Source organism: Bombina bombina, chromosome 6 (assembly GCF_027579735.1).
Source record: "Bombina bombina isolate aBomBom1 chromosome 6, aBomBom1.pri, whole genome shotgun sequence".
Taxonomy (NCBI): domain Eukaryota; kingdom Metazoa; phylum Chordata; class Amphibia; order Anura; family Bombinatoridae; genus Bombina; species Bombina bombina.
The window spans coordinates 258,671,083-258,690,651 of record NC_069504.1 but is presented as its reverse complement, the minus strand read 5'-3'; the positions used below and the strand labels follow the sequence as shown (position 1 = coordinate 258,690,651).

General features: G+C 36.6%; 1 protein-coding gene across 1 annotated transcript in view; it reads left to right on the top strand.

Moving 5' to 3' along the window:
* The window catches only part of MYRFL (myelin regulatory factor like), a 477,269-nt gene that overhangs the window by 368,934 nt on the left and 88,766 nt on the right, over positions 1-19,569 (top strand). The window contains 2 exon segments of the mRNA XM_053719216.1: positions 3,435-3,581; positions 10,316-10,378. Coding sequence (XP_053575191.1) covers positions 3,435-3,581; positions 10,316-10,378 — 210 coding nt within the window.

Below are 19,569 nucleotides of genomic sequence, written 5' to 3'. Positions count from 1 at the left end.
GGAGCATGAATCTCCTACTTAAGTGTGACCTATAAGGCAGTGCAGAATATATATAAAATAAAAAAAACAAAGGATAAGTACATTGGGCAGTAAACATTATACACCACATTAGAGACTTAACTATTATATGGATAGTCCCACTATTAAAGACTAGGATGAAACAGTATCTTTGGTCTAGTCCCAGAGTTATAATCTATGGAACCTTATGATGATGTGGTTGATGGGGTAAAGTTAACCCACTCCGTCTTTATGGAGCTTACGTGGAAGGCAGATATAAATAGATAGACCAGGGTCCCACACTGTCCTCCAACCTGCGTTCAGGTCGCTAGAGTTTGCATGAGTATCACAGAAGGCGCTCTGAAAAAGCACTGCGAAGGAGCCCTCAGAAGTAGCGTTGTTCCCAAACCAAGTGTTAGGCGGCCGAGTGAGATGTATAGATCGGCAGTTTTTGCTGACATAAGAGTCATAAAAGGATCCGGTAGATGGCTGATGAGCCAGGGGCTCGATGGAGCGCGTTAGGGAATCTGAAGTTAGAGCCTCTGTGTTGAACATGTGATCAGAATGATCTCTTACCAGATCAGGGTTACCGGAGCATGTCAATTCTATGCCCGTGATTGGCCCGGTGTCCTGTTGACTGTAGATCTCAGCGTGCTTCTCAAAAGTAGCATCAGGCAGTCCAACTTGTACCCTCATGTCATGTAAGCTAGGAAAGCTTTGGGTTAAGGTTTCAGCTTCCGCCTTTTCATCGGTGTCACTACACTCGTCTCTCAACGTGCTAATGAGAGAGTGAAAGTGTGCGTCCATTTTGTTTGCTAGCAGCATTAAAAGAGCTGTTACCTCCATTATAGAGTTAAGACAAGTTATGTTGGTTAGGCAGAAGACACTTCCTTCACTGTATGAATATAAATAGCTTGCAGAGTGTCAAGCTTGCTGAATTATCCTGTCCATCGCTCTGTTCCAAATCTTAAAGTACCATGTGGGTTCCGTCAGGTGCTGTGATTATATGGTGATCTCCGGAGTAATTTGAGCCAAAAGTTGAAGGCTCCACTGGTTCCCTGTATCCCCATATACATTTTAAATGGCTTTTGATAAATATGATAAAGTATTTTAGTCACTTTTCTTCTGAGTTATTAGAGGAGGTCTGGGTACATGCGACTATCCGCCTCGGTAGTTGGCTCCGCCCCAAGAAAGAAAACATAATTTATGTAAGAACTTACCTGATAAATTCATTTCTTTCATATTAGCAAGAGTCCATGAGGCCCACCCTTTTTGTGGTGGTTATGATTTTTTTGTATAAAGCACAATTATTCCAATTCCTTATTTTTTATGCTTTCGCACTTTTTTCTTATCACCCCACTTCTTGGCTATGCGTTAAACTGATTTGTGGGTGTGGTGAGGGGTGTATTTATAGGCATTTTGAGGTTTGGGAAACTTTGCCCCTCCTGGTAGGAATGTATATCCCATACGTCACTAGCTCATGGACTCTTGCTAATATGAAAGAAATGAATTTATCAGGTAAGTTCTTACATAAATTATGTTTTTTGCATTACTCCCAGAGGCTGGAGTGAATTCTGGGGAGTTCAGAATCCTGAGTCTTTTACATTGTACACAGTGATTGCTTGATATGTGCATCAGCTCCTGTATATAGGTCCCTAACTGTCCACAGCAAAGGAGATAAGATAAGAAACAGTCAAGATGCTTTCAAGGTGTGTGTCCCTGGACTGCATCACAATGCAAACTTTGCCAAAAAATACAGTTTAATGGCTTTTGAACTTCTATTTTGTATGAAGATCTTTTGCAATGTAGTGATTCATTTATGAAGCATAAATAAAATTCATGTCCCTTTTAAACACGTAGTTTAGGCATAAAAAGGATTGTCAGTTTATGTTCAGATTAGCTTCTTGACTTTTTCAGTTTTGTGATTTATGAAAGGTTATTAGATGTTTGGGTCACACTGTTACAATGTATCCACTTCAAGACTCTACATTACTATATTTAAAGGGACACTGTTCCCAATTTTTTTTTCTTTTGTGATTCAGATAGAGTATGCAATTTTAATCAACTTTCTAATTTACACCTATTATCAATGTTTCTTCGTGGCTCTTCAATGTTTCTTCGTTCTCTTGCTTTCTTTATTTGAAAAAGAAGGCATTTAAGCTATTTTTTGGTTCAGAACCATGGAAAGCACTTGTTTATTGGTGGGTGAATTTATCCACCAATCAGCAAGAACAACCCAGTTTGTTCACCAAAAATGGGCCGACATCTAAACTTACATTCTTGCATTTCAAATAAAAATACCAAGAGAATGAAGACAATTTGATAATAGGAGTCAATTAGAAAGTTGCTTAAAATTGCATGCTCTATCTGAATCACACAAAAAAAATTGGGTTTAGTGTCCCTTTAAGCTGGTTAAAAACTGATTAATTTTTTTATTCCGTAATATCCTGGGCTGGTTAGCATTAATATTCTGTTAAGATGTTTTATATGGGATATTATGAATAAACTACCAATAATACTATATTATTATAAGTAATACTATCTTATAAGTTATTAAAACTAAGTAATGTAGACAGTGGAATTGTTATTCTCAACTGTGTTTCATTAAATGGTTAGAAATATTTACTTTTGTAACATTATAAAAAATATTTTATCACACGGTTAAAGTTTCATAGATTATAACCAATTAATTCTTACCTTGAAACAAAGTTTTAATGTTTAGGAAAATCATATTTTAATTTCCCTTGTAAACGGCCGTAACGATCGCCCATAAATGTAGGCTGTAGTTACACATAATGTATGCCGTCCCCTCCTCCAATGGCGCTGCAGCACTGATCACTTAATTAGCATGTTTAAATAACGGCTTCTCCTTAATCTCTGCATGCGCAATCTAATGTGTGGGCACTCGCATGCGCAATTAAATGTTGTAATCCAGTCCTCCATTTTTTTGTACCGGCTTTGAGTGGTCTGGTGTGCCACTCCCAATCCTATGTCCCGTGCCTCTTTGTCAGCAGCGAGGTGATGATGTCACAGCGCCTGAAAAGATAGATATGCACATGCGCTGCCTATACGTAATGTATGTGCGCATGTGGGACACCATCATAGTTCTACGTAGGTAGAACGCTGTAATTAGACAGCAAAATGAAGCAAAAGAAGGGTTTGGCAGAACTTATATTTTCAAGTCCAATTTTCAGGTAAACAATAAAAATGGGCTAATAGGTGTTATTTGATGACTTGTACAACAAAAATGTTTTAAAAAATTGTTTTTTTTTAGGGGGGGGTTTCCTATCCCTTTAACACTCTGATTCATGAATTACTATGCAGGATATTTCATATGGTATGTTCTATGACTGCAATTGATGTAACATTGCTATTTATGCTGGTGCATGGTATTATACAGAACACTTGTGCATTCTTAACAATCTTGTATTTTACAGAATTAAGTGAAAGTCCGACCACAACAGCAATATACCCCACAACAGTTGCGTCGGAAATAAGTTTTTGTGGTATCATACCATGTGAGCAAGTGCAATGTTGCTCAATCCAACAAAGGAAAAGTTCCATGCTGAAGACCTTTGAAAAAAGTAAGTAAAACTGATAAGCGCAAGTCCCAAATCATACAGCATGAATGTCTGACTCCATCTGCAGTTCTCATGGGAAATATCTGGCTTCTACACAACTTTCAAATGTTCCATATTTTATGTGATATTCATGGATTAGTGTCCAGCTGTCTGTCTGTCCAATCGCTTTCATGTTCTGGTTTTATAAAGAGAAACTGAGAAATCCATTAAACTCTGCTAAGAAGTGACCACCTCCAAGGACATTAAACACTTAGATTACTGCATAAAATATTTATAAATAGTAATATAACTGGCAATATTATTTCATTATTTACTTTGCCCACTTTCCTGTTATTTATGACTTAAAAATAGATTTTCCAGTTATGAGAATTGGAAGAAGCATGGTGAGCTTCATAAGCCAAACCTTGCCTCATGTCTGTTCCTAACTGGCCTCAGTATAGATTATCATATAAAAAACTGCAAAACTATAGAACCCAGCCCCCCACCTCCACCCATTATTAGCTATTATTTGCCTCATAAATGCTTCCTACAAATATACTGAGCAGATCATTATTAGCAGATGTTATTATCCCCCTCTATGGGCCAGATGTACACCAGGTATAAACCATATCAGAAGAACATGGGGTACAAGGCCCCATAAAAGTAAGATGTTCCTCAAAATGTGCTGCCACCTAAAATCCTACTGCCCTAAGCACATGTCTTACTGATCTAGGCTAAAATATGCCCCTGGTTCATAATAAAACATTTGTTTTGTATTGTATTCCTTCATGGACTAGTTCAGAATTAGTTTAACAAAAATCTGTTCACTCACTATTTCCTATGGGTAACATCTTGAGGAGCAGCTGGACAGCTGTACAATGTATTGAAATATAGCGTGTGCTCAGGTCATCAGGCAGCTTGTATACAATAGCTTTAGGAGAGGGTGGCACATGCGCAATGCACTGAGAGGAGTAACAGAAGACTGGCCATACGGCCAAAAAATATTCTAAGGGGTTTAGGCAATGTGCATTGTAAACAGACATTTAAAAAACATATTTATAAAAACAGAGCATGATTCACACAGAGGGGCCAAATTATTACAGTGCGGACGGACATTGTACGATGTAGCGTATAATGTCCGCCGCACATTGATAAATGCCAACAGCATACGCTGTCGGCATTTATCATTGCACAAGCAGTTCTGGTGAACTACTTGTGCAATGCCGCCCTCTGCAGATTCGCGGCCAATAGGCTGCTAGCAGGGGTGTCAATCAGCCCGATATATATATATCTGTTTTGCAATTGGATAGTGTTTTTGTATGACAAGAGTTAAACAATATGAATGCCATTTGTATATGGGCATGATGGGTGTACTGGGCATATTTGATCAAATTTGTTTTTTAAACTTTTAGGCCTAGATTACAAGTGGAGTGATAATTTATTGTGTGCCCACAAATGGGCAAATTCACCCGTTGGCGGGCGAGCGATAAATAACCAGACATAACAAGTGGCTGGTTATTGCTACCGTAAGCTCACGGTCGCAATTAGCGCTTAAAAATTAACCAGAGGTCAGACCTCTGGTTAATGTTTTTAAATGTGCCCCAATTGCCCCCCAAAATACAGTGTCTAGTGCTTTTTTAAAATAAAAAATAGTTGCATTTTTTATTAAAAAAAGAAAAACTGCACAAGGCAGTTTTTGGGGGCTAAATCTATTATATAAAACCAAAAAACATGGCCACAAAAATAATTTACTATTTGGAACACAACATGTTTGCAACTTGTCTGTGTGTATGTGTGTGTGTATATATATATATATGTGTATATATATATATATATATATATAGATAGATAGATAGATAGATAGATAGATAGATAGATAGATAGATAGATAGATAGATAGATAGATATAGATACACGCATACACACACACATATATGATATAAATATATATACAGTATAAATAAATAAATAAATATATATATATATATATATATATTATATGTGTAATATATATACACAAACACTCAGGTATATAAATATGTTGTGTGTGTGAAATTATATACTGTATATATCACAATTATGCAATTCCACATCTGTTATTTCTGTACAGATATTCTACATACTCATACATTAAAGTGTAACAGTATAGATAGCCATAATTATGCAGCTCAGCATGTGCTTTTTTCAGTGTGTGTGTCTATATATATATATGTATATGTGTGTGTGTTGTTATGCGTGATAATGCCAGCCTCACACCGTACTGGTGAGGGGGGCCCTTCATGGATACTTGCATCGGAGCCCTGAGATTTCTAGTAAGGCCTCTGTATAAGTGATTGTACTGCTATCTAGTTGGATCCAATCTGTACTTTTTACACTATGGAAGTGGTGTTTTGTGGTCAATCAAAACTTGATAAACACTGATCAGGAGACGAAAAACTGCTGATAAACAGGATTGAAATAATTGGAATGGACCCAAATGATATATTATTGAATTATATCACTGGAAGGTAAAAACAAAATAATATGTTTGTAGCTCACACAGGCCTAGATTTGGAGTTCGGCGGTAAAAGGGCTGTTAACGCTCCGCGGGCTTTTTTCTGGCCGCACCATAAAATTAACTCTGGTATCGAGAGTTCAAACAAATGCTGCGTTAGGCTCCAAAAAAGGAGCGTAGAGCATTTTTACCGCAAATGCAACTCTCGATACCAGAGTTGCTTACGGACGCGGCCGGCCTCAAAAACGTGCTCGTGCACGATTCTCCCATAGGAAACAATGGGACTGTTTGAGCTGAAAAAAAACCTAACACCTGCAAAAAAGCAGCGTTCAGCTCCTAACGCAGCCCCATTGTTTCCTATGGGGAAACACTTCCTACGTCTGCACCTAACACTCTAACATGTACCCCGAGTCTAAACACCCCTACCCTTACACTTATTAACCCCTAATCTGCCGCCCCCGCTATCGCTGACCCCTGCATATTTTTTTTAACCCCTAATCTGCCGCTCCGTAAACCGCCGCAACCTACGTTCTCCCTATGTACCCCTAATCTGCTACCCCTAACACCGCCGACCCCTATATTATATTTATTAACCCCTAACCTGCCCCCCACAACGTCGCCGACACCTGCCTACACTTATTAACCCCTAATCTGCCGAGCGGACCTGAGCGCTACTATAATAAAGTTATTAACCCCTAATCCGCCCCACTAACCCTATCATAAATAGTATTAACCCCTAATCTGCCCTCCCTAACATCGCCGACACCTACCTTCAATTATTAACCCCTAATCTTCCGATCGGAGCTCACCGCTATTCTAATAAATGGATTAACCCCTAAAGCTAAGTCTAACCCTAACACTAACACCCCCCCTAAGTTAAATATAATATTTATCTAACGAAATAAATTAACTCTTATTAAATAACTTATTCCTATTTAAAGCTAAATACTTACCTGTAAAATAAATCCTAATATAGCTACAATATAAATTATAATTATATTATAGCTATTTTAGGATTAATATTTATTTTACAGGCAACTTTGTAATTATTTTAACCAGGTACAATAGCTATTAAATAGTTAAGAACTATTTAATAGTTACCTAGTTAAAATAATAACAAATTTACCTGTAAAATAAATCCTAACCTAAGTTATAATTAAACCTAACACTACCCTATGAATAAAATAATTAAATAAACTACCTACAATTACCTACAATTAACCTAACACTACACTATCAATAAATTAATTAAACACAATTCCTACAAATAAATACAATTAAATAAACTAGCTAAAGTACAAAAAATAAAAAAGAACTAAGTTACAGAAAATAAAAAAATATTTACAAACATAAGAAAAATATTACAACAATTTTAAACTAATTACACCTACTCTAAGCCCCCTAATAAAATAACAAAGCCCCCCAAAATAAAAAATTCCCTACCCTATTCTAAATTAAAAAAGTTACAAGCTCTTTTACCTTACCAGCCCTGAACAGGGCCCTTTGCGGGGCATGCCCCAAGAATTTCAGCTCTTTTGCCTGTAAAAAAAAACATACAATACCCCCCCCCCCCCAACATTACAACCCACCACCCACATACCCCTAATCTAACCCAAACCCCCCTTAAATAAACCTAACACTAAGCCCCTGAAGATCTTCCTACCTTGTCTTCACCATCCAGGTATCACCGATCCGTCCTGGCTCCAAGATCTTCATCCAACCCAAGCGGGGGTTGGCGATCCATAATCCGGTCCAGAAGAGGCTCCAAAGTCTTCCTCCTATCCGGCAAGAAGAGGACATCCGGACCGGCAAACATCTTCTCCAAGCGGCATCTTCGATCTTCTTCCATCCGGAGCGAAGCGGCAGGATCCTGAAGACATCCAGCGCGGAACATCCATCCGGACCGACGACTGAACGACGAATGACTGTTCCTTTAAGGGACGTCATCCAAGATGGCGTCCCTCGAATTCCGATTGGCTGATAGGATTCTATCAGCCAATCGGAATTAAGGTAGGAATTTTCTGATTGGCTGATGGAATCAGCCAATCAGAATCAAGTTCAATCCGATTGGCTGATCCAATCAGCCAATCAGATTGAGCTTGCATTCTATTGGCTGTTCCGATCAGCCAATATCAGCCAATCGGAATTCGAGGGACGCCATCTTGGATGACGTCCCTTAAAGGAACAGTCATTCGTCGTTCAGTCGTCAGTCCGGATGGATGTTCCGCGCTGGATGTCTTCAGGATCCTGCCGCTTCGCTCCGGATGGAAGAAGATCGAAGATGCCGCTTGGAGAAGATGTTTGCCGGTCCGGATGTCCTCTTCTTGCCGGATAGGAGGAAGACTTTGGAGCCTCTTCTGGACCGGATTATGGATCGCCAACCCCTGCTTGGGTTGGATGAAGATCTTGGAGCCAGGACGGATCGGTGATACCTGGATGGTGAAGACAAGGTAGGAAGATCTTCAGGGGCTTAGTGTTAGGTTTATTTAAGGGGGGTTTGGGTTAGATTAGGGGTATGTGGGTGGTGGGTTGTAATGTTGGGGGGGGGGGGTATTGTATGTTTTTTTTTACAGGCAAAAGAGCTGAAATTCTTGGGGCATGCCCCGCAAAGGTCCCTGTTCAGGGCTGGTAAGGTAAAAGAGCTTGTAACTTTTTTAATTTAGAATAGGGTAGGGAATTTTTTATTTTGGGGGGCTTTGTTATTTTATTAGGGGGCTTAGAGTAGGTGTAATTAGTTTAAAATTGTTGTAATATTTTTCTTATGTTTGTAAATATTTTTTTATTTTCTGTAACTTAGTTCTTTTTTATTTTTTGTACTTTAGCTAGTTTATTTAATTGTATTTATTTGTAAGAATTGTGTTTAATTAATTTATTGATAGTGTAGTGTTAGGTTAATTGTAGGTAATTGTAGGTAGTTTATTTAATTATTTTATTGATAGGGTAGTGTTAGGTTTAATTATAACTTAGGTTAGGATTTATTTTACAGGTAAATTTGTTATTATTTTAACTAGGTAACTATTAAATAGTTCTTAACTATTTAATAGCTATTGTACCTGGTTAAAATAATTACAAAGTTACCTGTAAAATAAATATAAATCCTAAAATAGCTATAATATAATTATAATTTATATTGTAGCTATATTAGGATTTATTTTACAGGTAAGTATTTAGCTTTAAATAGGAATAATTTATTTAATAAGAGTTAATTTATTTCGTTAGATGTAAATTATATTTAACTTAGGGGGGTGTTAGTGTTAGGGTTAGACTTAGCTTTAGGGGTTAATACATTTATTAGAATAGCGGTGAGGTCCGCTCGGCAGATTAGGGGTTAATAATTGAAGGTAGCTGTCGGCGATGTTAGGGAGGGCAGATTAGGGGTTAATACTATTTATGATAGGGTTAGTGAGGCGGATTAGGGGTTAATAACTTTATTATAGTAGCGCTCAGGTCTGCTCGGCAGATTAGGGGTTAATAAGTGTAGGCAGGTGTCGGCGACGTTGAGGGGGACAGATTAGGGGTTAATAAATATAATATAGGGGTCGGCGGTGTTAGGGGTAGCAGATTAGGGGTACATAGGGATAACGTAGGTGGCGGCGCTTTGCGGTCGGAAGATTAGGGGTTAATTATTTTAAGTAGCTGGCGGCGACGTTGTGGGGGGCAGGTTAGGGGTTAATAAATGTAATACAGGGGTCGGCGGGGTTAGGGGCAGCAGATTAGGGGTACATAAGTATAACGTAGGTGGCGGTCGGCAGATTAGGGGTTAAAAATTTTAATCGAGTGGCGGCGATGTGGGGGGAGCTCGGTTTAGGGGTACATAGGTAGTTTATGGGTGTTAGTGTACTTTAGGGTACAGTAGTTAAGAGCTTTATGAACCGGCCTTAGCCAGAAAGCTCTTAACTCCTGCTATTTTCAGGCGGCTGGAATCTTGTCGTTAGAGCTCTAACGCTCACTTCAGAAACGACTCTAAATACCAGCGTTAGAAAGATCCCATTGAAAAGATAGGCTACGCAAATGGCGTAGGGGGATCTGCGGTATGGAAAAGTCGCGGCTGTAAAGTGAGCGTTAGACCCTATTTTCAGTGACTCCAAATACCAGCGGGCGGCCAAAACCAGCGTTAGGAGCCTCTAACGCTGGTTTTGACGGCTACCGCCGAACTCCAAATCTAGGCCACAGTGTGCTATTAACAGTAATATATATAATAACAACCAAACACCTGTATGTTGTGACATAAGTTTATATATTTCTTTTTTGTATTTACACCTAGGGAGCATACGCAAGGCTACAAAAAAAAAGAGGTGGCTTGATAAACCAGTATTTTCAAGTGACTGTAAGTAAATAGTTCTCTTTTCACATCTTTAAACAAATCACATCAACCATGTTCTCACCTTCCAATTCTATCTTCTGTGCAAATTGTGTAAGCACAGGTCTCGTCACTGTCTGCAGATACGTTTAATGGGACTTTCTAACACAAAGAGAAAATGCTTTTTTTTGCATTACAGCATTTTATTTTTAAACAAATCCCTTTCTTTTACTTTGTGTTTATCCCTGCAAAGAAGTTAAATGCATAGTAAAAGTTATGCTCTTATATTAAAAAAAAAAAAAAAAGTTTGGGTAAACACATGAAAACACTTATAGGAAACACATTTTTTGTCAAGGGTTTTTCATACAGGTTTCAGCAGAGCTGCACAGTAGAAGACAGGATGTAGCCAAATCAAAAATAAAACACAGCAGTTAATTTCTTCAATAATATTGATGACGACGGATTGTGTTTGATTGTTTATATCAGTTAATATAAAAGAATGTGTGCAATTAAAAATAAAATAGAAACATTTTTTTTTCCCATTATGTATTGGAATGGTCTTGAATTTTATAGGTGAAGAAGACCCATGCAAAGTACTTTACATACAGGATTGTTAAATGGATTAGAATAGACCCTGTGCCCACTGATGTCTGGAGAGGAGCTTGTTCTTTAAATTCAATCATAAACATCCACTTGAGTCACTTTTTAATGCCAATGAGACACAGTTTTTAATGTGCACACTGAGCAAGTCTCTCCTGCTATGCATATTCTCACTGCTATTATTATTGTCTGGGTTATTTTTGTCTCTTCCCCCTCCTAGAAAACTTTGTGCAGATGCCCTAGCTAGTACCCTGTAAAGGTTTCTTGCAAATTTAATAGCAATGATAAGTGTACGTGCCATGCACTACTTATATATACCAGCTGAGGGCATTTTCCACTAAGCAATACAATTGCAACTAAACTGGATTGCTATAGAAAAATCAACAAAATCATTTTTATTCCATTCTTACGCTCTGCATCCTCTTTAGGGCACAAAAAGCAAAAATTATAAAAAGAAATAAAGCAGAAAACCGATAACGATACTACCCTTTTAGATATACACTTTCCCATATAAATAATAATTCTGTGTTAGAGCAATATTTTTGGCATTTATTTTCTTAAAACTTGTAAATGTGCAATAAATAAATAAAAGTGCAATAAGAAATTCTAATGAATTGAATATTTCCTTCAACCACATATAACTATTTATAGGGAGCACTAAATTACTTTTTCGCTTGTGTGCTAACTGGACTCAAAGTAAAAAGTTAGCACAAAACTGATGCACGCTAACTTCAGGACCACAACCTCGCTAACTTTTTCCCCCCATAGACTTCTATGGGGCACGCTGTAAAAAAATAAATAAAATAACAGTTATAGCTTGCGCACTAGCTGGACACTGTTAGACTAACTATTCTATATACGTATATGATTATGTTTTTAAAACTATATATCTATACCTATATATCTAAATGAATATATACAGATCAGACATATATATAGATATTGTATGTACATATATATATATATATATATTTAAAATTAAAGGACATTTTTTTCTATGCGAAGAACATAGGAATTTCAAGTATTTTCATTAAAAACACATTAAAAATAAATAAAAAATAATATGGCATGCTTCAAGGTATTTCGCTCCCTGTGTGTAGAAGCTAATTTATTACATTGTAACCACCCGGTGCAGCAGAAGAGGCATAGCTGTCTGATTTTAGGCAAATTAGCCTCTGCAAACAGGAAGCTAAACTTCTCACACACTTCTCAGTGAAATATTATGGAGCCCCAGAGGTGTCACATAAGTTTTTTTTTATAAATTGTGTGCACATTTTACTAAATCGTGAGCTCATTTTGCTAAATTTTGAGCACATTTTGCTAAATCATGCGCAAAGTTTGCTAAATCGTGAGCTCATTTCGCTAAATCGTGACCACATTTTGCTAAATCGTGAGCTCATTTTACTAAATCGTGAGCACATTTTGCTAAATCGTGAGCTCATTTTACTAAATTGTGAGCTCATTTTACTAAATTGTGAGCACATTTTGCTAAATCGTTATCTCATTTTACTAAATTGTGAGCACATTTTGCTAAATCGTTATCTCATTTTGCTAAATCGTGAGCACATTTTGCTAAATCGTGAGCACATTTTGCTAAATCGTTATCTCATTTTACTAAATTGTGAGCACATTTTGCTAAATCGTTATCTCATTTTGTTAAATCGTTATCTCATTTTGCTAAATCGTGAGCACATTTTGCTAAATCGTGAGCACATTTTGCTTTATAGTGAGCACAGTTTGCTAAATCATGAGCTCATTTTGCTAAATCATGAGCTCATTTAGATAAATCGTGAACACATTTTACTAAATCGTGACCACATTTTGGTAAACCATCTACTAGTACTTTCAGTTCAGTGTGTCAGTAGAGATGGGAAGTCTGATTCATCTTGATGAATCAGTTCATGTTGGACGGTTCGTTTAACTGAACCAGTTCATGAACCGATTCATCAGTTCACTTGTTGAGCACGTGATGTATGAGAGACGAGCTGCAGATTTTACTATTATGGACACTCCACCGATCAGATTCCTGACTCCTGAGTGACTGTCCGATACACAATGCAGCGTTACATCTAGTTCTTAACCATATCATATGTCTATGCAAATCTTAAGCAAATACATACAACGGTGCATAGAACATAGTATGCTGCATATATTGTGTGGGTTCCAACACAGTGCATAGAACAGAGTATGCTGCGTTTTGTACTTTTGTATTTGCCTAATAGTTGCATATCTGACAAAAGACTAGTTATCCATGATCATACACAGGAGAGTAATATCAGCTTTATTTACCTAATAGGTATTATAATAAATTTACATTAACTTTTATCCCAGAGCTCCAAAGCAATATTTGGGGTCAATTTAGGGTTAACAGGGGTCCTTATGGTTAAGTTATGGCGATTAGTATTTATAGTAAGGGACCGTAAGGGTTAATTTAAGGTGCAGTTTTCATGATTCAGATAGAGAATACAATGTTAAACAACAGTCAAATTTACTTCTATTATCTAATTTGCTTCATTCTTTAGATATCCTTGGTTGAATAAATAGAAATGCACATTGGTGAGCCAGTCATACAAGGCATCTATGCGCAGGGACCAATCAGCAGCTACTGTGCCTATCTAGATATGCTTTTCAGCAAAGAATAGCAAGAGAATGAAGCAAATTAGATAATAGAAGTAAATTAGAAAGTTGTTTAAAATTGCATGCTCTTTCTAAACCATGAACACAATTTTTGGGGTTTAATGTCCCTTTAAGGCAGGGGTCTATTGAGAACTGCTGAGACCTGATATTTGAATCAGTGTACAGTTAACTGAATTATTTATTGCAAAGGAGTTAGTTAAAGGGACAGTCAACACTAAAATTGTTATTGTATAAAAAGTTAGATAATGCCTTTACTACCCATTCCCCAGCTTTGCATAACCATCATTGTTATAGTAATATACTTTATAACATTTAAACCTCTAAATATCTGCCTGTTTCTAAGCCACTACAGAAAACATCTTATCACATGCTTTTTTTATTAGCTTTTCAAAACATAAGACTGCTAGTTCATGTGGGCCTTATAGAAAGCATTGCGATCACGCCCGGGAAGTTATTTAAGAGTTAGCACAACACAGTACTAAATGCAAGTCAATAGATAATAAATAAAAAGTTATGTGATCAGGGGGCTGTCAGAAGATGCTTAGATACAAGGTAATCAAAGAGAAAAAAAAGGATATTAATATAACAGTGTTTATGCAAAACTAGTGAATGGGTAATAAAGGGAATATCGTTCATGAACTGGTCATCACTATTGATCACTATCAATATATCAAGCTCTTCTCCTAACTATGACTGCAGGTTCTCACAAGAGAACCTGCAGTCATGATTTATCAAGCAGCGGTCATCAGACCGCTGCTTCCCTACCATCTTCTCCACCTCTTAGTTGGAGAATTTCAATCTCCCTGGTTTTGTCCGACCAGGGACATTGACAGCTCCTGCCCGCGCACGATTGACTGATTGAGCTCGATTTATCAAGCTATGGTGGACAGGAGCATACATATGCACCCCTGTCTGCCGCAGCTCGCCTCTGATGGACAGAATTCCGCTGGCAGAATTTAACATTGCACATGAGCGCTATTTTGCGCTTGCGTGCAATGACACTCCCTGCCGACGCACAGCCAATCATGCAGGGCAGGAGCTGTCTAATTTAGCATATTTAATTACTAACCAAATATATTATGTAATGATTAATGTATGATTACTATACTTGGTTCTGAGTGCTTCAAATTAAAAATGTTTTCAATTTTCATCCACTAGATGGCGATGTTAATTTTAAAATTGTATTTTGTTAAAGAAAGGGTTAAACACAGGAGCACAACTATAAAGGTAACAAAAATGTATGTCATATGTATCGCATGATTAAGGGATATTGACCCCGAAATGTCGTGTTTTTTTTTTTGTTTTTTTGCATTATTGGAGACCATTTTTTCACTTTGTTTTCATAGGAGCTGTCAATATCCGCTGGCGGACGAGACGGGAGAGATTAAAATTCTCCACCTAAGAGGTGGAGAACAGTGTAGGAAGCAGCAACGCTGCTGACGACTGCTGCTTGATAAATATGGACTGTATGTTCTATTGTGAGAACCTGCAGTTATAGATGGGCGAAGCCTTTGATAAATTGAGTGAGCCAGTGAGGATCAGAACAGACTGGTGAGTAACTGTGCACCTCAGCTTCATTCACATGGATTTCTAAAAGCCCAATAAGTTAGCATTATGTTATGTGACAAACAGTGACAAACAGTACATTTAGCATTGCAATGCTCACAAAGCATATTTATCCTTTCAAAATACAATGCTACATAATCTGTGATTACCTTGGCTTTGCACAAATCCCATTTATCTCAGAGGTGTGTACATACCTGTATTTAGATGATCAGTGATCACTCTGTTATAAATCCACAAGAGTCAGCTCAGTGTTATCTATAGGGTACACATTTACTAGCTTTTGTTTTGCTGTGAAAAACTTATTAAATGCTATAAATTTTAGTTCTTAAAAATTATATTAATATAACAATGTTGGTTGTGCAAAGCTGGGAAATGGGTAGTAAAGGCGTTATCTATCTTTTTACACAATAAAACATTTGAAGTAGACTGTCCCTTTAAAACTTATACTGTACTCAGACAGATAATCTCAATGAAAACAACACATTTTGCAGCTATACTGCTTTGGAATCCAATCCTTATCTTTTGGATAACCTTTGCAATGTACAGCATTGTGTGTACAATAACATAGGCTACCATGATTCTATTGTGCACAGATCATTATGAAAATGTGTACAGTTTTCACTGTGATTTTTTTCTTTAGGTAGTGGAATCAAATTGGATGTTTCCATAGTATTCAAAAATGAATTGCCAACATTACCCTGCTTAAAAAAACTGAAGAATGTGACAATATTTTATAGAGAAATGACAAAGAAAAATATATATTTGAAATTGTACAATTCATGATTTTTTACAGGGAGCACAACTATTTTGTTTTGAGAAACCAGTTTTTAACCTGAATATTTAACTAATTTCTGTTCAATATATACTTTAAATATAATTTATGTACACTTATTTAACCTTTAATAATTTGGATGTAATTGCATTGCATTGTGAAAGAATAAATATGCTTTGTGAGCATTGCAATGCTAAATTTACTGCTTGTCACATAACATAATGTATACATTGAGCTTTTAGAAATCAATGTGACTGAAGCTGAGGTGCAGTTACTCACCAATCTGTCTGTACTGATCCTCACTGACACACTGACTGAACTGAAAGTACTAGTAGCTGGTGAGTAGACTGATCTGTAAGGAGGAGGATTTATGCTTAATGTGGAATAGCATGATTACAAATATTTAGAAATTGATTTAAACGATTTAAAAATATATATATCAGCGATTACTGTAGCCAGTACTCCAGCACAAGATCTTAACACATGGCCAGGGATATCATCAGGACCGGCTGCTTTGTGTACATCTACCCTAGAGAGAACCTGATACACTTCATCAACAGAAAAGTTCAGAGGCAATTCATCTGGTGAATGCATGAATTTAGTGATTGATTCTTTATTATCACGATCAAAGCGAGAATAGAAGTGATTAAGTTCATCCGGAAAGGAAACATCATTAATTGTGGGGACTATGTTTGTGGATTTATAATCAGTAATGGCCTGTATTCCTCGCCACATACTTCTAGAGTCAGAATTGTTATTAAAGTGCTCCTCTATACGTGTTTTCAGATCAAATTTAGCTCTTTTTATTCCTTTCTTTAGATTAGATCGTGCTAAACTATAAGCCTCAGCGTTGCCAGTTCTAAATGCAATGTTACGGGCTTGCAGTAAGAGGCGAACCTCTTTGTTCATCCAGGGTTTTTGGTTAGGAAAGGTTTTAATCCTTTTATAAGTGGTTTCATTACTAACACTAATATGATCCAAAACAGAAGATACATACAAGTCTAGATCAGTTTGGGAGTCACTCTTACCTCCTACAACAAATGTAGACTAGTCAGTATATTGAAACTGTGCTTGAAGTTTTAAGGTCGCATCCTCAGGCCAGACTTTGACTGTTCTTACAGAAGATTTTTCACATTTAATGAGAGGAGAATACCTGGGGTATAAAAACAGTGCAAAGTGGTCAGATTTACCCAGATGAGGAAGAGGTAGTGCTTTATAGGCATCAACAACATTTGTGTAAACATGATCTAGTATTGGGAATAACTTGGATTTAAATATTAAAAAAACTAAAGAAATCATTATTGATTTTAGGAAATCCAATTGCTGTTTACATCTGCCCATTTATATAAATGGAACTGAGGTTGAACGTGTATCAAGTTTTAAATTTTTGGGCATACATATCTCTGAAGATTTGACTTCGTCTTTGAATATCTCAATTTTAGTGAAAAAAGCCCAACAACGTCTCTATTTCTTAAGATCACTGAAAAAAGTTAATTTATCTACTCAGATTTTAGTTAATTTTTATCGTTGCACTATTGAGAGTATTCTTACAAACTGCATTACAGTATGGTATGGAAACTGTACTAATTCTGATCGTAAAGCTCTGCAACGGGTAGTTAAAACCGCCCAGTATATCATAGGTGTTCAGCTACCTTTTATCGAAGATCTTCAAAGCAGACGCAGCCTTTTAAAGGCCTATCGAATTACCCAAGATTCTTTTCATGCTAGCAATAGAATATTTGCCCTTTTACCAGCTGGGAGACGTTATAGGAGCTTAAAAGGCAAATCTGCTAGGTTTCGGAATAGCTTTTTTCCAAGAGCCATTACCTTGCTAAATAATAATTTTTAAAAAATCCTTTCTTATACTCATATTTCTTTTAACTTTTTATCTTCTTATTCTTTTTATCTTTTTATTCTTTTTATCTTTTATGATTGGATTTCTTATTTTATAACAGAGAAAGTGCTAAATTGATGGTTTTAACCTAATCTAATTGATTATCCTGTTAATGGTGATTTTTAACTTCACTTTTATTATATATAACTCACATCACACACCTAATGTAAAATTACACATATGTGATTTATATAACACACACATTCACATTATATACATAACGCAAACCTACACATGTGTGATTAAGATGAGCAACTTTTTATATTGTATTTTGTACACATATATATATTCCATTGTATGGAATTAATTTTTTGCATTTGCACTTTATTACACTTGCATTTTGTGTTTATTTCTGTGGTATAGAAACTTTTTGCATAAGTCACTTGATCTTTTTTGTCTGCTAGATTTACCATTATAGTACTATCTGGGTATGGGATTGGTTAGATATTCAATTACAATTTTGTTGTCTCTGTTTTTTACTCTGTACAATGACAATAAAGCGAAGTAGGGAAAGAAGTGGCGCTAAGGACCCCTTATATACCAAGTACGAAAAGGATCCCTCATACAAAGATCCAGGGGTTAGTGAGGACAGATTCGGCAAGGTAGTACTGGCGCTTGGAAGCCTAAGGGTTAATGAGTATTGTTTTTGTAATAATTAATATATCATAAATATTCTCAATATAAATAAGGACCTTTAGATAGATATATCAAGGAAAAAATGATTTCATAAAGTGATTATGAGTATTGATTAGATCAATATAAAGTACATTAATATATTCTCAGAGGACCCTTTTTAGGTTCGGTAAAGGAGACAATAAATATAAGTTGTACTGAGATAATTCAATATAGCTATAAGCTCATGTGCATTAATCAGTTGTGTGGATCGGCATAACACTTATATGTTAAATTCTTAGATGACTAAAGCTCCCTATCACTGGAGACTAGCTCGCTATAAGCAGGTTACAAAAGTGTAGGAGAATAGGGTTAATCTCAAACGTATACCAATCTATATAACAGACTGTAAGTGATTGATAAATAACATTTATTATACAAAACATCTACACAAACACTTATACAATATACATATACAGTTGCTTATAAAATGGAAATGGGTTAAAAAATAAAATTGGACGTCCAATAGTTCAAAAAATAGAGTACTAAAATTCAGATTATAAATCACATATAAATAACCTGCTGAGATGCAGTATAGGCATAGAGTACATAGATAGGAAGTTTTTAAGCGGTACCTTAAAAGTTTTTAATGCCTCTCTCTACGTCTAGAGAGAGGATATTAATGTGCCACAGTGTTGATACAAATGGATTCGGTTCTCATTAAATTGTACTTGGAATATCACGCTGTCACTGTACTGGTACTTTGCAGATTCAAAGTCTCTGAAACTTTTCCTGGGCCCAGGTAGTCTAAAATCACGCCTTTGTTGTATTCCGGCGTTGCAGATCTAATCCGCCTGTTGTATGTAGCAGAGGGCGGTTTTTAGTGGTGAGCCCCTGTTTTCTTCTTGTGACGTAAGTCCTAACGTCAAGCTTTTTAGTAGTTGGCCTTTCTTGCCTGGTAGCAAGTTTTTATAGGCTGTGTCCAACTTTAGGATGGACTGGTTTCCACTGGTTATATCCCTCTTTATGATCAATCCAGGTTGAAAAAGCCCAGAGTGAGGGGCGAAACATGTCGAACTGAATTGCTAAATTTTCTACTCAATGCCAACAACTAACAAGCAGCTGTGAAATAATACA